This window comes from Sinohyriopsis cumingii, chromosome 10 (assembly GCF_028554795.1).
Source record: "Sinohyriopsis cumingii isolate HCF-2022 chromosome 10, ASM2855479v2, whole genome shotgun sequence".
NCBI classification, from domain to species: Eukaryota; Metazoa; Mollusca; class Bivalvia; order Unionida; family Unionidae; genus Sinohyriopsis; species Sinohyriopsis cumingii.
This window is the reverse complement of record NC_142970.1, coordinates 213068-231110: the sequence shown is the minus strand read 5'-3', so window position 1 is coordinate 231110 and position 18043 is coordinate 213068. Positions and strand designations below refer to the sequence as shown.

General features: G+C 37.6%; 1 protein-coding gene across 3 annotated transcripts in view; it reads left to right on the top strand.

The window, feature by feature from the left end:
* The window catches only part of LOC149789476 (uncharacterized), a 287180-nt gene that overhangs the window by 190200 nt on the left and 78937 nt on the right, over positions 1-18043 (top strand). For all 3 annotated transcript variants that reach the window (XM_089971479.1, XM_089971480.1, XM_089971478.1), the window contains one exon: positions 1795-1887. In XM_089971479.1, the coding sequence (XP_089827605.1) occupies positions 1795-1887 (93 nt within the window). The remainder of the gene's footprint in view (positions 1-1794; positions 1888-18043) is intronic.

Here is an 18043-nt window from a genome sequence, read left to right as displayed (position 1 = left end):
AATTCAAATCACGCACACACACACACTCATAAAAAATTGGTGTATGTTACACCACCCAAACTCATGTGCTTCAATTTTTATTTCTGCAACAATGTAGTATATATGTGAATAGTTATTTATATACTCTTTGTGTGTGTATAGTTGTTTATATACTGTGTGTGTGTGTGTGTGTGTGTGTGTGTGTAAACATATTATTATTATTGTTGTATCTTATGTGTACATATTAGAGGGCCTCAAGGTAGTTTAGTGTCTCATTTGTTACTAATTGAGTCACCCTCTGAAAAATTTATTATTATTATTATTACTTTTATTAAGTGTCACTTTGATGAAGAATTGGATTCCAGAATGACAGAACCAAAGAAACTAAAAACATTATCACAACATGAAGTGTGAGAAAGCTTGCCAGTAGCTTCTCGTGGGTCGGTGGTTCTTTCCGGGGTTTTTCCGGGTTCTTCCTCCACCATTAATACTGGCCGCCATGTATAGCCTATCTAGTGCTGAAAAATGGCGTTAAGCCCTACAACAACAACAACAACAACAACATGAAGTAATTAAATAAAAGCTAAAACTTTACAAAGACTGATGACTGTAATGTTGGATGGGCATAAAAGCATAGAATTTGCCTTCTTCCATGCATTTAGGGTTTGGTCTGAGACGTCAAAGAGGAAAGTGTTATTGAACGCTATTTGGTTTTTGATGCAAATAATATAAAATTAAAATTACTCTGCAAATGATATAACATTTTAATATGAGGATGATCTGTTATGATCACACAAATGACCCACTTTTTTAAATGAAGGGGGGCAATTACCCCAGTCTATTTTTTCCTGGTTTCCTAGTTGAAACATTGCATAGTTACAACTGTTTCAACAACATTATCATTTTGTTTGGCATAGGTGTCAGTCCTAAGGTTTTGCGTTTAGCTTGTTTTCCCTGACACTTTGCATCAGCAGTGATGAAACTTGATGAATAGATTCATTGTTGAGAGTACTACTCATTAAGTGATGAAACTTGATGAATAGATTCATTGTTGAGAGTACTACTCATTAAGTGATGAAACTTGATGAATAGATTCATTGTTGAGAGTACTACTCATTAAGTTAGGTTTGGCTCATCAAGTAGGATGACATATTTCTTGTCAGATAAGTCAGCCATCTGGAATCAGGCCCTCTGCAAAGAAACTGATGGAGAAATAAGTTCAGTATAGATATTGGCAACCATCCCTTTTTGTTTTCATGTTGTTTTTTGATAAATGTTTGAAACTTCTTATATGATCTTAACAGATGTCTAAACCCACATCCAGAAATATGAACTCTCCTTTACATAAATATTTGGAAAATTAAATGCAAGATTTGTTTGTTTGTACATAGTTTTTTGGGTTAAATCTGTTTTTATTCCCCCGATTTCAATAATGAAGCCAGCTTCTTTATCTTAGTATTCTTTTCACCCCTTTTTAAATTTTGGATAAGTCAAATTAGACAATTTGGGGGGAATGATTCTAAAAGTTTTTCTTCCACCTCAAGTGTCATACCAATGATATTACATGTATATTGTAAGTAATTAAAACTATTAACCTTCGGGCATGGGTAGGGATGTTGAAGATGTTATTTGGTATATGTATCTTCAATAATTGGATACTTTGTCAAGAAAAATACTGTAGTAATTGTTTGTATTGGCATTTATCTGTTTGCATCAGACTTTAAACTTAAGTATAATCAGCCTGAAGGTCAGTAGTCAAAATCATTGAATTTCAATCCTAAATACCTTCAGAGACAATTCATATTTATTTTACAGCATGATGATCTGACAATTTTAGAGCTTGATAAAAACTTGGCACTGATTGTGAAGGCCTATGAAGAAAACAAAGTTTCAAAATCCCTTTACAAGGTAAGTTTATGCTATACTGTTTATTCTTTAAATATGAAACCCAATCATATTACCTTAGGAGAACTACTACTACCATGCTAAAGGGAGCTGAAAGTTGTCTGCTGACCTATGTGGCAGTTGATCACCCCTTAGGTATACGACTTGACATCAAAGCCTAAGAATACACCAGTTATTACTTCTGCTTGTGAAGCATGCTGTCAGCATGGGAGACCTCACAAAAGCCAGAATCCACGTGGAAGATATACCATTACAGTTTGGAGGAGTTTTTCACTTCTGTGTATATTCTATCTATATATCCAATGTTTCTCTTCCAATCCTGACAAAGTTCTGCCTTTACAGTTAGCTAACACTTTGTCGTCACACATTTAGGTACTTGTACAGAGAGCCTAAGCAACATCACATTAAGTTTGGGCTATAATTATTTTATGTATGTGCAAGTCTCTAGCATTAAAAAAACTTCCTAATATATGTGTAATGCCATTACAAATGGGTATATATTGGTGTGTTTCTATTCCAAGACATTTGTAGCATCCAGACACCAACTTAACTGTTTTTACTTGTACAAGCATTCTGTAGGGTTTTTCCCTTCAGGTAATTACCTCATTTTGGACAATGTCGCATCTACTTTGTATGTATCTATAACTACTTTGTATATATCTATAATGGTGCTTCAGTTCCTGTTATGTGAAGGTTTTTGTGTGTAATTTCTATATTGCTTCAGTTCTGGTCAGACAAATGCAGGTACAGTTTCTATACATAGTTTACTCAGTCACTTTTTGCTCATGCATCTTCAATAGGTGACACTTGAGTCCTGTTTATCTGAGCTCTTAGTCACTCAAACCCATGGGTAGCCTATGCGACTTCACAAGATCGGTTTGGGCTACATTATTTTTATGTATGCATGTCTTTATGCCCTTAACTCATTCAGCCCCAGCACTGTTATCAGTATCACTGCTGTGTTTTGCAGCTGGTGCCCAAGGGAGTTTTTACCTGTTTGGATTTGAGTCTCAGGCCTGGCTAACGTGGGTATGTGAGAAAGCCTGCCAGTAGCTTCTCGTGGGTCGGTGGTTTTTCCCAGGGTTTTCCAAGGTTCTTCCTCCACCAGTTATACTGGCCACCATGTATAGCCTATCATGTGCTGAAAAATGGCGTTAAACACTACAACAGCAACAACAACAGCAACCTGTTTGAAAAATTTTGTAAACACCATGCACATGCATTCACTCTAACCATAATTTATCTTCTTATATCTAATAAAATCCACGAAATTTTCACCAATTATTCCAAATGAATTTGTCTACACAGTGATGTATTTATTTTCCCCATATTTGTCCAAGTCTTTCACAACTAATTTATACACTATTTGCAAAATTATGTGTAACATTTCTAGAAATATCATGTCATCAGCCATTAATTTCATTGAAATAAACCAGGAAAATTTAATGTGATATGGTATGAAACATTTTGCACATAAATTCACATCCAGTAGTTGGTTCAGATCGAACTTTGTTCAGTGAACACATTTTGCAGGGTTTTTTCTTTGGCATGACCACTAGCCAGTGTTGACCTTGCTGGAGTGTGGGTTGAACTTCTACTTCTCTTTTCCTTTTACATACAAATCCTCCAAGTAGTTGATGCGCAAGATTCATTCTAAACTCCAGCTGGGTTCTAGCTCTTTCCCTGTTGTTTTTGGTGACAATATTATGGTTCTGTGAATGTCAAAAAGGAAAAGAAACAAGGACTTTCTACCAGTGGTGTGAGTTGCTCACATTTGATCTGCATGGTCTACTTCATTCATGTACATGTTGTACATTTTGACTGGGAGTGGACATGGGATATTCTTGATGGAACCATCTTTCTGCTTCCGGCTAAAAACTGTGGCCTCACCGTCACAGTTGGTACACAGTATAATGATGTTCTTCTTGTCATGCCAAACTGTATTCTCATGTCTCCTTTCTGGTTAATTATGCTTTGACCCTGCTCCCTCGCTTTACTTTGTGTAATCCAGATGGAAGACCCTTTCAATTTAATCGCACTATTCCACAGCCATACATACCTTTTTGTCAAAGCTGAAGAAATAGGTCTAGGGATGCAAAAAAGCTGTTGGTGTAGACATGGTGTCCAAGATGAAACAAAGGTTCCATCAAATCAAGAACAACCCTTTGTCCAAGATTCAATTCTGCCTGTTGTCAGTCCTTCCAGTATAAACATGAAAGCCCCCAACATACTTTGATGCCTCTCTTGGTCAGTTTTAAAGGCACATACTGCTTAAAGCCCAGTGTGTTTAAGCATATGTGTATTCTGTATAAAGGCTTAGTGGCATATTTCCTCCTAATCTCATTTTCGATGTAGTCAGTTCAGTCTTCATACCTGTAATAGCAATGTAGATATTGCAGTTACATGCCTAAAGCAAAGCAAGCAATTTGGCTCAGTTATATATTTAGGGCAATCATTGTCATATTTGGAAAAGTAGTGTCAAGATTGCTTCAAGCATTTTCAAAAGACAGTATGGGTTATCCTGAATTGATGTATATTATTTTGGTGATAAACAGAACAGAAGTTGTCAAAGACAGTTTTTACTTTATGAAACAATATCAGTATTAGAACTAAGTCACATTCATTGAAAAGGTTTTAGAGAGACTTATCACTGATGGCAGTACATCTACAAGATGAAAAGACAAACATTAGAGCTGGAACCAGAATTCTTTATTTGTAAAAATAGAAGACTGAAACATTATCATAAAAGTGTTCTTTATTGACAGGCAAGAATTTAATACAACCTAAACCAGTTCTGATCAACAATGAACTTGCCAGGTCCATTAATAAACAAAATTCTTGACAATAAAGACATTAATTGTTTGGGTAAAATATTCAGCAAATTGACACTTTTTATTATCATGTGAAATATCAATCGCATTTGCCCTGAGAAAATTAATTTCGGTCCTTCGGTAGGGTATAGGTGAGAACACAATAGTGAGGAGTTCACAGAAATAAGTGATTGCAAAGCACAATGTATTTACTATGCATGAATTATGTTAATTATCATTTCAGTCACCTGACCTTAGTCCTTTTTAAATGGAAACAAAGTTCAACTTATAAATTTTAAAAAAGTGTGGTGAAAAGTTTGTTCTCTTATCAAATAAGTGTGTTTTGCCTTTTCCAAGAAAATCAATAAAAAGGTGTGAAATGTAAATCATTGGAAAATTTTAAGTTAATAGAAGTAACACACTACCTGTTTTTATCCTACTGCATTCAGTTTTCCTGGCATTAGTTCCCAGTCCAAAGAGAACTCTCTCCAATTAAATGCCTAAGACACAAATAAGCACAATGATACATAATCACTTCATCATTCATCCTTCTTTTCCTTGGACTCTATGGGGTTACACATGTCTCTGAGCACTCAAAGTTTTCTGCTATTTCCAGTGTGTTTAAGCATATGTGTATTCTGTATAAAGGCTTACATTTTCTACATTTATCTGTTTCCTTTTATTTATTTTTGCAGCTGCTACCTAAGCAGTGTTTCTGTACATTTATAGCCCTTTATTGATAACAGAGATCCTGATTTCACTGTATTTGCTGGACATGTCTGGCAATTGTGCATAGGTCATAGAATATTTGAAATATCATTATATAAATTGTCTTTGATTTGTTTATCCTTTAAGCTGTGAAATAAACAACTAAGTGAAGGTTAATTCAAACATAACTAGGTCTCATTAACACATTCTTTCTTTGTTGGACAGTCCATTATAGTATCACCAATTAAGCTTAATTCAACAGTGATTTAAGTCCTTTCCTCAATAATCATTAGAGGTTTCGCTGACTAAGACTACTCAATAGCATTAAAGCACAAGAAAAAAGTACTTTGAAAGCCTATAATTGAACAGGTAACTCTGGGTCTGTAATTAGACATTATGTTAGTCTCTTACATTGTGTGTTGTTTAATTATATTGTGTGATGGTGTCTGACAGCAAATCTTACTGTCTGAAGAAAATATTTGAAGCCTATGCACAAATTAAGAAAACAACTAACTTTTATTATCATCCCCAAAGACTTATATGAATCTGAATTTCTTGAAATGCCTGTCATTCATGTCTTACCTGTTTTCAAGATAGTAAGTCTGCTTGTTACCAATTCTTTATTTTTGAAAAACAAATAAAATTGTTAGGTGAAATTAGAGAGTGTATTTTTTAAATAAAACAAATAATCTGAGCCAAAAATTACACATTATTCATTACAGTCAGTAATTTGATATATCAATGTTTTTATTTTTGCTACCAATTATTATATCTTCTTTAAATGTTTTTATAATTAAAATATGCACCGCTCCAGTGGCCTAGTGGTTACAGCGTCCGCCTTGGATGCGGGAGGTCGTGGGTTCGATCCCCGGCTAAGTCATACCAAAGGTATACAAAAATGGTACTAACAGCTGCCTCACTTGGTGTTCAGCATTAAGAGGTTAGTGTTAGGACTGGTCGGCCTGGTGTCAGGATAATGTGACTGGGTGGGACATCATGCTACATGTCTGTGGCATGATGCCCCAGTGCTAGACATCACTATAAACTGCCACATTGCAGACATCGTAGCAATATGACTGAAAAATTGTTAAAGCTACGTTAAAAATCAAAATCACAAATCACATAATTAAAATATGCAGATACATGGAGCATGGGACACAGGTCACCAGGCTTAACACAACAGTCACCAGGCATCAGACTTTGGCCCTTGCCCAAAATTACTTATGCTGCTTCATTACTCAACTATGTTGAGGGGCATAGCACAGATGTTAACACAAGGCCAAGAGGCATTCAGACTGCAGAGTGGTTGTTCATTCCACTCTTCATGTTGCATGCCACTTGTTTCAGCATCTAAGTTTCGTGATACATTCGACTACTTTGCCACTCAAACCTTCTGCCATAGGTTCAGGAGATAGTCACCAAGACAGTGAGGCACTCACATTCATTGTTGATGGTTCTTTCCTACACATGTCCATCTTTCCTTCCTACAGGAAATTCCTTCAGTTTTCACTGGGCAAGGAGATCTTTCTTTTCATGCTCTTCCCTTCAGCCTAGCTGCTATCTAAGCCATTATCAGGATGATGTGGGTAACAGCAGCTCACTTAAAATTGATGACTGGCTGATTTTCAGTGTTCTCAAACATGAGTTCTTGGCAAGAATTGACTCATCTGCAATCAAACCTAACCAGAATATGTCAGATTTAACACCTTAAATTTTACCTAATATGTTGGAATGAACAGTTTATATTCCCCTCAACAGGACAATACAGATATTGTCCCAGATAACAAGAGTATTTGAGATAACTTCATTGTCTGCTTGCCCTACCTCTCTTTCATGGGGACCCTGAATGTAGATTGAAGTAGATCTAGCTCAGGAGGGAAGACTTCATTTGAGCCTCTCCAGTTTTTGCTGCTTGCAAACTGGTGACGTCACAGGGACACTCTTCCAGCCAGGATTACCTTTGGATCTCAATTTCATCACAACCTGAGTTGGTGACTAGCTTGGGACAGGTCTCTGGCCAGAGTTCCAATACATGCCCCAGAGTCTCTCTCCTGTATACCAACACCTCAGATTTCAGGATGTGGTGCTCACCTAGAGCACAAGTGGTTATAATGAGGATGAACAAAAAGCTATGACTTTGTCTACTTTTCAAGCCACAAGATCACTTTTTTGACCAAGGCAGCATAATGCATTGCCTAGTCCAAAATGCAGTTGACCCCCAATATTTATGATGTAATTGGTTTAGTAGGCAACACATTGATATAATCTGCTCCTCTTTGGCCACAAGTGTATATTTTCTTTAAAAGAAAAAGGCTGCTCTGTCTCCACCATTAAGGGTTATAAAGTGGCTCTCTCAATGCCATTAAGTTTGCTATGGGCTCCACCAAAGGTCAGACCATCATATTTCAGAACTGATTAAGTATTTTGATCCTTAAATACCTCTTTCTTGCTCCCTAATGCCTAGGTTGATCCACTAAGTAGGCCTTCTTTTGAGGATCTTAACTTCAAGATCATCTTCCATTTTAATAGCAGCAATAGCTTATCCATAGCTATTGTTTAGTTTTCCTATTCAAGCTGAAAAACATGCACTGTCCATTTGATGTGCATACATCCTCCCTTTGAGTGAAGTTGCAGTTCTTAACCATAATTGTGGCATGGCCTCTACAATAATTATTTGTTTTGGTATTACATTATCAATTTGTTTTTACCAAATCTTTATTTGGTAACCTTTTCCTTCCAGTGTCAGTTCCTCTAGGGACTTGGGTTTACTTGGTGTACAGGGATCAGATACACTTACTATCAAAGTCATTTTTATATATATGTACCGGTAAGTCATTTATGCAAGGAACAATGACATCTTGCTCATCAGATGCTTCATATTCTTCAGTCTAGATTCACACTGCAGGAACCACATCATATACAGTATCTATACTAGATATTTGATTCAACACATTGAATTTTGTTCACATTATTATTGTATGTATGTATACTTCCTTTTTTCCAGTAAAGTTTAATAAAACACTGTCAACTCTCTTTCTTACATGGAAAAAGACTGGTAAATTTTTACTACTGTTTGCTGCATCTATAGAGATCACATGTGTGTACTCTGTACACAGTACAAACAAACAAGGTGAGTTACATGTGATACTATAAATATTATTTACTATATTAAGGAATAAGGGTTCTTCCTCCGCCAGTTATACTGGCCGCCATATATGGCCTATCTTGTGCTGAAAAATGGCGTTAAACCCTAGAACAACAACAACAACAACAATATTAAGGAATAATGACTACACAGTCTGGGGAAAGTGTAGCCACAAGAAGTCTTCTTGGGACACTCATCCAGACATCTTTGCTAGCCAAGGCTTTGATGTGTCAACCCAATCTACACCTTGACAGAATGTACAGATATTTCAGAGCTTTGTCCTAGTGACATCTATTGTATTTCATGAGTTGTCTCCCTTAGTATGTGATGCTAACTAACCAATAGCATGAAACAGTGGTGTGTTGTGTGACGGCTGAAAATCATGGAGGCAGTTGACTTTAAAAGGATACATTTAAGTGTAACATCATAAGTATGACTATACACCAGAGAGATGCCATTACATGTGTATTTGTACAAACACAGACCAGCACTGGAAAATTGCTTATTTATGAGTCCCGTTCCAGTTGTGTGCTTCACTTGTCTCAATCTTGTAGGAACAGTGTTCAAATTTGAATAACTTGATTTTGAAATTCACAGACCAGAAGCACCAAAATATCTGAACAATATTCCAAGCTGTAGTTAGGGTTAACACATTGTAACCTTCGCTAGCAAAGATGTCATCCAGAAAGTATTAACTGCTCTAAATGTACAAGAAGAAAAAAATCATTGTACATTTTGTAAATTTTGGTCTATGGAAAGCTCGAATCTTGCAGAAACCAGCCACACTTTTCAGAAAAAGTAATAACTTCATTCTCCTTCATCTTTTTTGTTACTGAAAATAAAGGGTCTTCTGATCGAAATACCCATCCCAGCACATTGCTACCTCCAATTGTTAAGAAGATACAGTGCTGATGTGGGCAGCATGTTGCTGTCTCCTATGGAGGAGATGCACCACTCATCCTATAGCATGTTGCTGCTTCCCATTGTGGAGAAGATGCACTGCTCATCTCCTAGTATGTTACTTTCTCTCATTGTGGAGGATATGCACCACTCATCTTGTGGCATGCCACTGCCTCCCATTGAGGAAGAGATACATTACCTATACCATAGTGTGTTGCTGCCTCCCTTGGGGGAGGAGATGGACCACTCTTCTCATAGCATGTCACTGCCTCCCATTGAGGAGATGCACCACCTCCATCCTGTCAAAGCTAGTGTTTTGGCCCCTCCCACTGGGAGGGATCAGCACCACACATTCCTTAGTGATGTATCATTTGATGATCATGTATCTCTGATCATCACACTATGGCCTCACAGTATGGGGATATAGTTAGGACCTAGTCCCCCTCCCACACCCTGTGCCATCTCATTATGAGCATTAGGTGTCTAACAAGTGGGCTCAGACAAGGCTAGGGGATTGGATCAGTACCCCCCCACTTTCATATTATCCCACTGAATCCATATGTGATATGGGGCCTTCCACTCAGGGGCCTTGGTCATGTATACCCCCTTGGGCATTTGGATCTTGCCCTCATAGCAGACACGATACTGTGGCTTGTGGCTCACCATCACCTCATCATGAGGTGGAAACCATGTGGAAGGATAAAGTCATCACTTCTTCCAGGACTGACAGTGTTCTCATGTCTCTACAGCTCATGCTACTCCTTCAGCCCCTACTCACCATGTTGCAGTACAGGACTTAGCACAGAGTGTTCCTATACTGTCTTCATCTCTTAGGGACTTAGTGATTCCTACACACTCCCCAGCTCAGAGTGTCCTCAATGATGCTATCTCCATTATGGTAGACTCTAATTCATTTGACATGGAGGAAGCACAAGTGACGCATGCTCCTATGCTCACTCCTTCATCTCTTTTAGATGTGGAAAAGGAGGTGTGCCCTTTTGCCAAGATAATAAATGAAGTCTGTTGCCTCTTACCTCCTTGGCCCAAAACCTTCCACACAGTAAAAAAGATACTGAAAAAGATCTCAGTGGCACAACCCCTACCAAACCTCCTTCTCCTCTTCATTCTTCTTTGATTGAAGAAATATCTGAGAGGTTTTCAACTGGCCAAAATATTAATCTGCAAAGTTGAGGGTGGGCCATTCCCTCATCATTGTTGCAACCATTGGTCTCTTCTGTCAGCTGTCAGGTACATTCTCCAAAGTGGCTCACAAAACCACCCCAACATGATGTTGGTGCAGTCAAGGTGGGTATTTGAAGTGGAGCTTAGGCACACCTTTCCATAAAAGACATTGAAACTTTGGAACAGAAAGTCAGACTGCTTGTCACCGTAGCTTCACATGCCAACCTTTTCTTAGCTGCTTCTTTTAGTATGCTAAAAGAAGCATCCTTGAACCCAACCGCCCTTCAACACATGCTAGAGCTGTGGCCAAGACAACTTTCTTGGCTTTCACTTTCAATTTCTATGGCTTTATTGGCAAAGCTTCTTCACATCCACTGACTCTTCAAAGGTACTACTCAATCAGCATTAGGGCTGCTCCACTTGAAGCCAAGAGTCTGTTTGGAAGACTCATTCCTACCTTGACATTTCAAGACTTGTTAGATCATCAAATAGACCCTTCACATCCACTCCTGGACCATCACAATCATTCAGGAAGCGTGTCAGTATGAATCATCCTTAAGGGCCTTCTACCAAGTTCTTCAGGCTGACACAACCCCAGTCCAGTATGCAACCTCAAAATAGACATCCTCTTCCTCATTCATCCAGCTATCAGAAACTGACAAAACAGGTATGGTGAACAAACCTGGAAAGGATGGATGCAGTTTTCACAGACCCCTTCTTTTTCCAAAGAAGGGATGGGGGACAAACCTAGGGACTTAAGCCTCTCTTGCTGCACATCCCTCACATGGGCATTTCTGTTGGGGTTCTCTATCCATGGCCCCCATCTTTCTTCATCAATCAAATCTGGTGAAACTGAGGGAGGAAGTGCACATCTTTTTACAATAAGGGACAGTCAAGAGAGTCATGAACAATCAGTCACCTATTCCTATCTATTCCTGGTCACCAAGAAAAGTGGAAAGTGTTGCATCATAATCGACCTCTCCCAGTTTCTTCTGGAAGAACCTTTCAAGACTGAGACCACCTCCTCAATCAAGAATGCACTTTGAATGTCCAATTGGGCAGTCTCCATCAACCTTCAAGATGCCTATTTACACATCCTCACTGCAAATATCTCTGGTTTTTCTTAGACCAGGAAGTCTCTCAATTCCAACTCCTGTCATTTGGAATTTCTTCTCCACCCAGAGATTTCGCCTGAGTTATGGGAATAGTGGTGGAATATCTCCATTTACTGAGAATAACTGTTCTCCAGTATTTTGATGACTGGCTGATCCACAATGTTCAGTTCTAGTCCCTTCATCAGGATCTGTACCACTGTTGGTCCATGGTAACTCAGTTGGGCCTTTTGCCCAACCTCAAAATATTGGAACTCTCTCCATTGCAAGACTTCGTTTATGTGGGGATCAATTTCTTCACAAACCAGAACTTTGAGTTGTACTGGATGGGATAGATGAAATCCTGGCTATGTTAGAGATACTACGAGCAAAAACGTCTTTGCTCAACTGTACCTGTCCCTTCTGGGAACCTTGAATACTACTGCCAACATGGTTCTATTATGACATCTTCATATGCAACCTCTACTGTTCCTCCATCTTGCAAGGTGGAAACATCACAAGGATTCTCTATCAGTATATATCTTCCTATGACCAGCATTTCATCACCATTTGCAGTGGTTAATGAATTGGGACAGATTCATGATTGGAGTCCCAATGCATGCACCCAAACACCACTCCTATCTGTTTGCCAATGTGTCAGATTCCAGTTTAGTTATTCATTTAGAACTGGAGGGCATAATTCTACAGAGACTTTGGATCCCATTTGAGTCATCCCTCCAGATAAACAACATAGAAATGAAAGCTCTATAACTAGCATTGCAAGGGTACATCAACAGAGTAAGGGGTCAGTGTGTCATGGTCTCCTCCAACAACGTGTATGTCATAGCTTAAATCTGACATCAAGGAGGCACACATGCCCCTTCTCTTTGTGTGCAAGTCTGGAAGCTTCTGCACTGGCCACCTCTGAGAACATAACACTCCGAGTTTGACATATTCTGGGCAAGAACATTTTGTCAGACAGTCTTTCCAGAACTGGCAGAGCCATCCTCACAGAATGGACTCTTCACCACTCCATTACAGAGTCCCTTTTCTCGCTGTGATGAAGGCCTCTGGTGGATCTATTTGCAACCAGGTTCAACAAGAGACTTCCATTTTGCATTTCTCCTGTCTCGGTTCAGGGGAGCATGGGCAGTGGATGCATTCAGTCTCCAGTGGGATTGGCTTACACCTTCTCACCCTTCTGACTGATTTCTGAAGTTCTTCAAAAATTAAGAACTTCCACTGCTCAGATCATTCTGATAGCCCCTCTGTGGCCTCAGCTCTCATGGTTTAGTGATCTTCTAGACCTGTTGATCACTTGACCCAGGTCTTTTCCTCTCTTTTGTTGCAACATCAGGGATTCCCATAACAGCCCACAAATTCTCCACCATCAAAAGTTTCTCATCTCATGCAATCTCTCTGCCAGAACAATTTTTTTCAGGCCAAGTTGCCACTGCATCATTCAGGCCAGGAGAGCTTCAACATCCAAGGGCTATGATGCCAGGTAGAGAATCTTCTGTGATTGGTGCAGTAGGAAATATGCTGATCCTAGCTGCCTCTCTACAACTTATGTTGCTGATTTCCTTTTGTTTCTCTTTGAGAACAAAAATGCTCTGTATCCACTATCAAAGGTTACAGAGCTGCCATTTCATACTCACTTAAATTCTCTCAAGGCACAGTAATTGTTTCAAAAATTTGCACCTTACTGACCTTATTAAGTATTTTGAGCTGCTGAGACCTGTTTCACACTCTCTTATGTCTACATGGAACTTTCTTGTGTTTTATGGTCTTTAACCAAAACCCCTTATGAACCCTTGAGTGAGGTTATTTTCAGGTTTTCACTCTAATGACTGTTTATCCACTTCCCCTTGCCTCAGCACAACAATGAAGTGAGATTCATGCCTTTTTTTAAAAATAATAATAATAATAATGAGGACTTTGTACAGCACCTAATCTTTAGAAGCTCTAAGTGCTTTACAACATTAGACAACACCTATAAGATAAAAAAACATATATAACAATACCATTACAAAACAAACACCATGAAATTAGAAAACATAAAAAAAACATGCTGAGAATATTTAAGGTAGGAAACATTATTAGGTCTTTAAGTTTGTTCTTGCAGTCGAAATAAGTGAGTTTTGCGGGCACTCTTGAATGGGATCACTGTGTCTTTGTGTCTAAGTTCAGTGGGCAGTTCATTCCATGTTGCTGGACCCTGGTATGCAAAAGAACGCTGTCCATATGACTTTGTTTTCGTAGTGGGAATAATGAGTATACGATTGTCAGAAGAGGATTGTAAGTATCTTGCTGGTGTGTACACATGGGTGAGGTTGGATAGGTATGTTGGACTAGAGTCCGTCAGTGAAATGTAGCAAAGAGAACAAATTTTTTGTTTGATTCTGGATCGAATGGATAGCCAGTATAGGGTACAGAGCAGCAGGGAGGTGTGCTCTGATCGTGATACTCTAAGTATGATCTGAGCAGCTGTGTTTTTAACTTTTTGAAGTTTCTGGAGTAGATATTGCGATGAACCAGACAGAATTGAGTTACAGTAGTCCAGTCTTGAAATTGCTAATGAACACACAGTTTAATGGGAATTAACCCTTTACCTCATGCAAGCGTCTTTGGACGTCTCTACACCATTCGCATGGAAGCACCTTTTGACGCCTCTACTCAAGTCGCATGGAAGCGCCTTTTGATGTTGGCTGTAAACATCAGCCATTTTAAGCCGATTTTCATAGTGCCACCTTCAGGGAAAACCCACTATTAGATACTACATTCATATCTGCGAATGACAATTACCTCAGATCACGTGGTCACTGTTTATGCACTGGTCGATATCTGCTATTTAAAGGAACTGGGTTGTAATCTCCACTCTCCAAAATGGCAGTCACGGATTTCATTCAGTACTTATGAAGTTTTCATGATTAGAATCACAACTATGAAAGATTCAGTAACCTAGGTAAAGGCTCTGATATTGATGTAGGCAGCAATTAGTTTTTATAAATTATCAAATTCAGATGACTTAGTGATGTAGACGCAGATGAAAAACTTGTAAATTTTGAGTATGAGAAATGGCAGCTACGGTTGGTCATGCGGCCTCACTGACATGATGGTGAACGAGTTCTCTCAAGATTTTAAAGCACATAAAAAATTCTTCCGTGATAAATATGTACACAGCTATAAGAATCGGACTTTACTCTTAAATTTTTCCACACGTAATAGATGTGTACCAAAAATGCAAAATGGTTAGAATTGCTGTTAAACGTAACATACATTACATGGCTCAACATTTCACAGGCAACAGTATGCGCATGGAGTTGACTAGGTAACAGGTGTTCTATTTATAGTACACTGCGCTTTGTAACTATGCTTTGTGAGGTAAAGGGTTAAGCAGCAGAGCGGGTGAACAGACCTTTTGCAGAAACGTCATTTTTGAAAACTAAAACCTCATACGAAAAAAATAAAAAATATCAGCTTAATAATGCCAAACAGAAGCTGTTAACTTTACTGAGAGTTTCTCTACTTGGATTAGATTTTTTATTACTTTATCTTTGTTGTTTGTGTTTTTCTAAATTTGTATGTGTGTTTTCGTTTACCACGGGATGTTTCATTGAGGTTGCACCCTCTCTGCTGTTATAATTAAATCATTATATCAACCAAATATTTTATCAAGTCCTATATGAGATCTTGTTCTGGGATCATGTAAATTTATTGTTATAAATCCGTGTGGAGCAGATTGTGGTTTTGAAAAGAAGTTTTTAACTTAATCATGTCCATGTCTCCACAACACCAGGTTTAATGAATATTTCGCAGAGTATGTTTATCGACTCCATTAAACACAACTAAGATATTACAATTATCTCCAATGATGTTAGGTATTTGTACATATTACTGAGTGACATAAATCACATCTGTATTTTTATGCCTTCCAAGGGAAAATATACTTGCTGGATTTGCTTGTTTGTCAAGCATAACATCATCATACACAACTAAATTATTCATAAATCCGTCTAATTCACCTATGGATGATGCTTCATTAATATCTGTAATAAAATTAATAATATCATCACCATCTTCATTTAATAACTTTGCATTTTCATTAAAATCTTTAAGCACATTGTAACACCTCTGATCATCAACTGATGGAGCCACTAAATATAATTTATCCCATTTGAGCCATCTCATTACCAGTTAAGTAATAACTGCATTTTGCCAGACCCAAATGGACCTATTATTATCATTCTGATGGAATTCGGTAATGCTGAAATATGTTTTACTGGCTCTTGTTTTCATGTCGCTGAGAAATCAATGACATCCATGTTGTAGAAATATAATAAATAATATGAATCTATATTGTGTTTGATGTAGAGCATCCACCCTAGAAGTGGATTAACAACAATAATAAAAAAAATAAAAAGCATGCACTTAAAGGTAAATTTGTAAAATGTTGTACAAATAAATACAAATTTATTTCTAATATTGTAATAAAATCGGTGGTGATATCACTACTTCATTAGGAAAATTACCAGGAACTCAATGGGCTAAATACCCAGTAGAAAAACATCTTCCTATAATTATTGTTGTCCTGGTACCCAACTTGATATCGGATTTGATAGACAAGATTAACCAAGACTTGGAGAGTATCCTGTAAATGATATTGATCAAGCATGTCATGCTCATGATGTAGCTTATAAAAGTAAAGATCTGCAACAATGACATATTGCAGACGTAAAACTAATTCATGCATTAAATTCCATAACAAATAAATGTTTCAGAGAATCATTAGCTTATTGGTTGGTAAGATCTGCGATGAAAGGTAAATTATTATTCGGAGCAGGTAATAAATCAACCATTATTATAAAATAATGGAATTGATTTATTTTAGCCCAAAAGGATATGGGAAAGGTAGAGCAGCGATTAGTAAACTCGCTGATCCAGCAAATGTTACATGTTCTGTTGCTGCAAAATGGTTAACATGACAGATTTTATCTACCACCACCTAAATGAATTCAGCTTGCACATTTTGATGTCAGCACTCCTAATGAAGTTCATCAAGCAGATATTTTATTTTTACCACATGATACAATGCTTTTAAAATTGGAAGACATCAATTAACTTACAAATACACGTTGACTGTCATTGACATTGCAAGTATATATAAGGAAGCAGAGCCGTAATCAACTAAAACAGCAACTGAAGTTTCTTCTGCTTTTGAATGAATTTATCAACAAGGACCCTTACGATTGCCACAACTATTACAGGTTGATCCTGGCAAGGAATTACAGGTGCAGTATCATCTCAGATGAAAAAACATAATGTCAAAATCAGACAAGGACATACTGCAATTCGTTGTGATCAGGCAATTGTTGAATGATTTAATCGAACACATGCTGAGTGGTAATTTGGATATCAATATGCAAAGAAAATAATTCAGAAAGGTACGAGATCCCGTGAATGGGTTGCAAAATTACCAAGTGTAATAAATGCAATAAATAATGAAATTACTCGAACAACTGCCATGAAACCCATTAATGCAATTAGGAAAAAAACATATACCAATACAACAACACGAGTTTTCAAAACAACCAGTATTAGGCAATGTTACTGTAAGATATTTATATGAACCCAGTGAACTTGAAGGTGGTAAAATAAAAGCACGTCTGATCCTATTTGAAGTATTACAACACATAAAATTTCTTGTGTGGTAAGATCTACGGGTAGACCTGCAATCTACAGATTTTATTCAACTGCTCCTCAGTGTGGATTTGTATGTGAACAATTGCAAGTAATTCCTGAAGACACAAAATTACCATCTCATTCACTTTTGTAAACTAGCACCTCGACGTCGATTACATTCAAGATAGGTCAGCATTACATTTTCGCGTGTATGACCAAAATTACTATTAATTCTATCTACAGTAAATTGTCTTGGATTATTATTTGAATACTGCCACAATATTACTGTGTTACAGCTCACACAATGATTATTTTGCTGTTGTTTCAATGCCATGATAAATTCAGCATCGAGATCAAAGTCACGCTTATTTTTTTTGTCACACTGTTTATAACTAATTTTTTTCTTACTATGTCATTGTCAATAACATTGCTAATACCAGTAGTTTCTGTGAAGTCTATGACAATCATCGACAATCCAAACATTTGTATCAGAGATGGTTAATCCTTGTGATGAATGAATTGTCATAGCATATCCTAGCATCCATGAAGTTTTTCAACATTGACAGGAACTAAAACAATTTCATTTAATACAAGATTATGTTTTTCTGATGATCCTCGTATGTCAATGTCGATATTCTGCC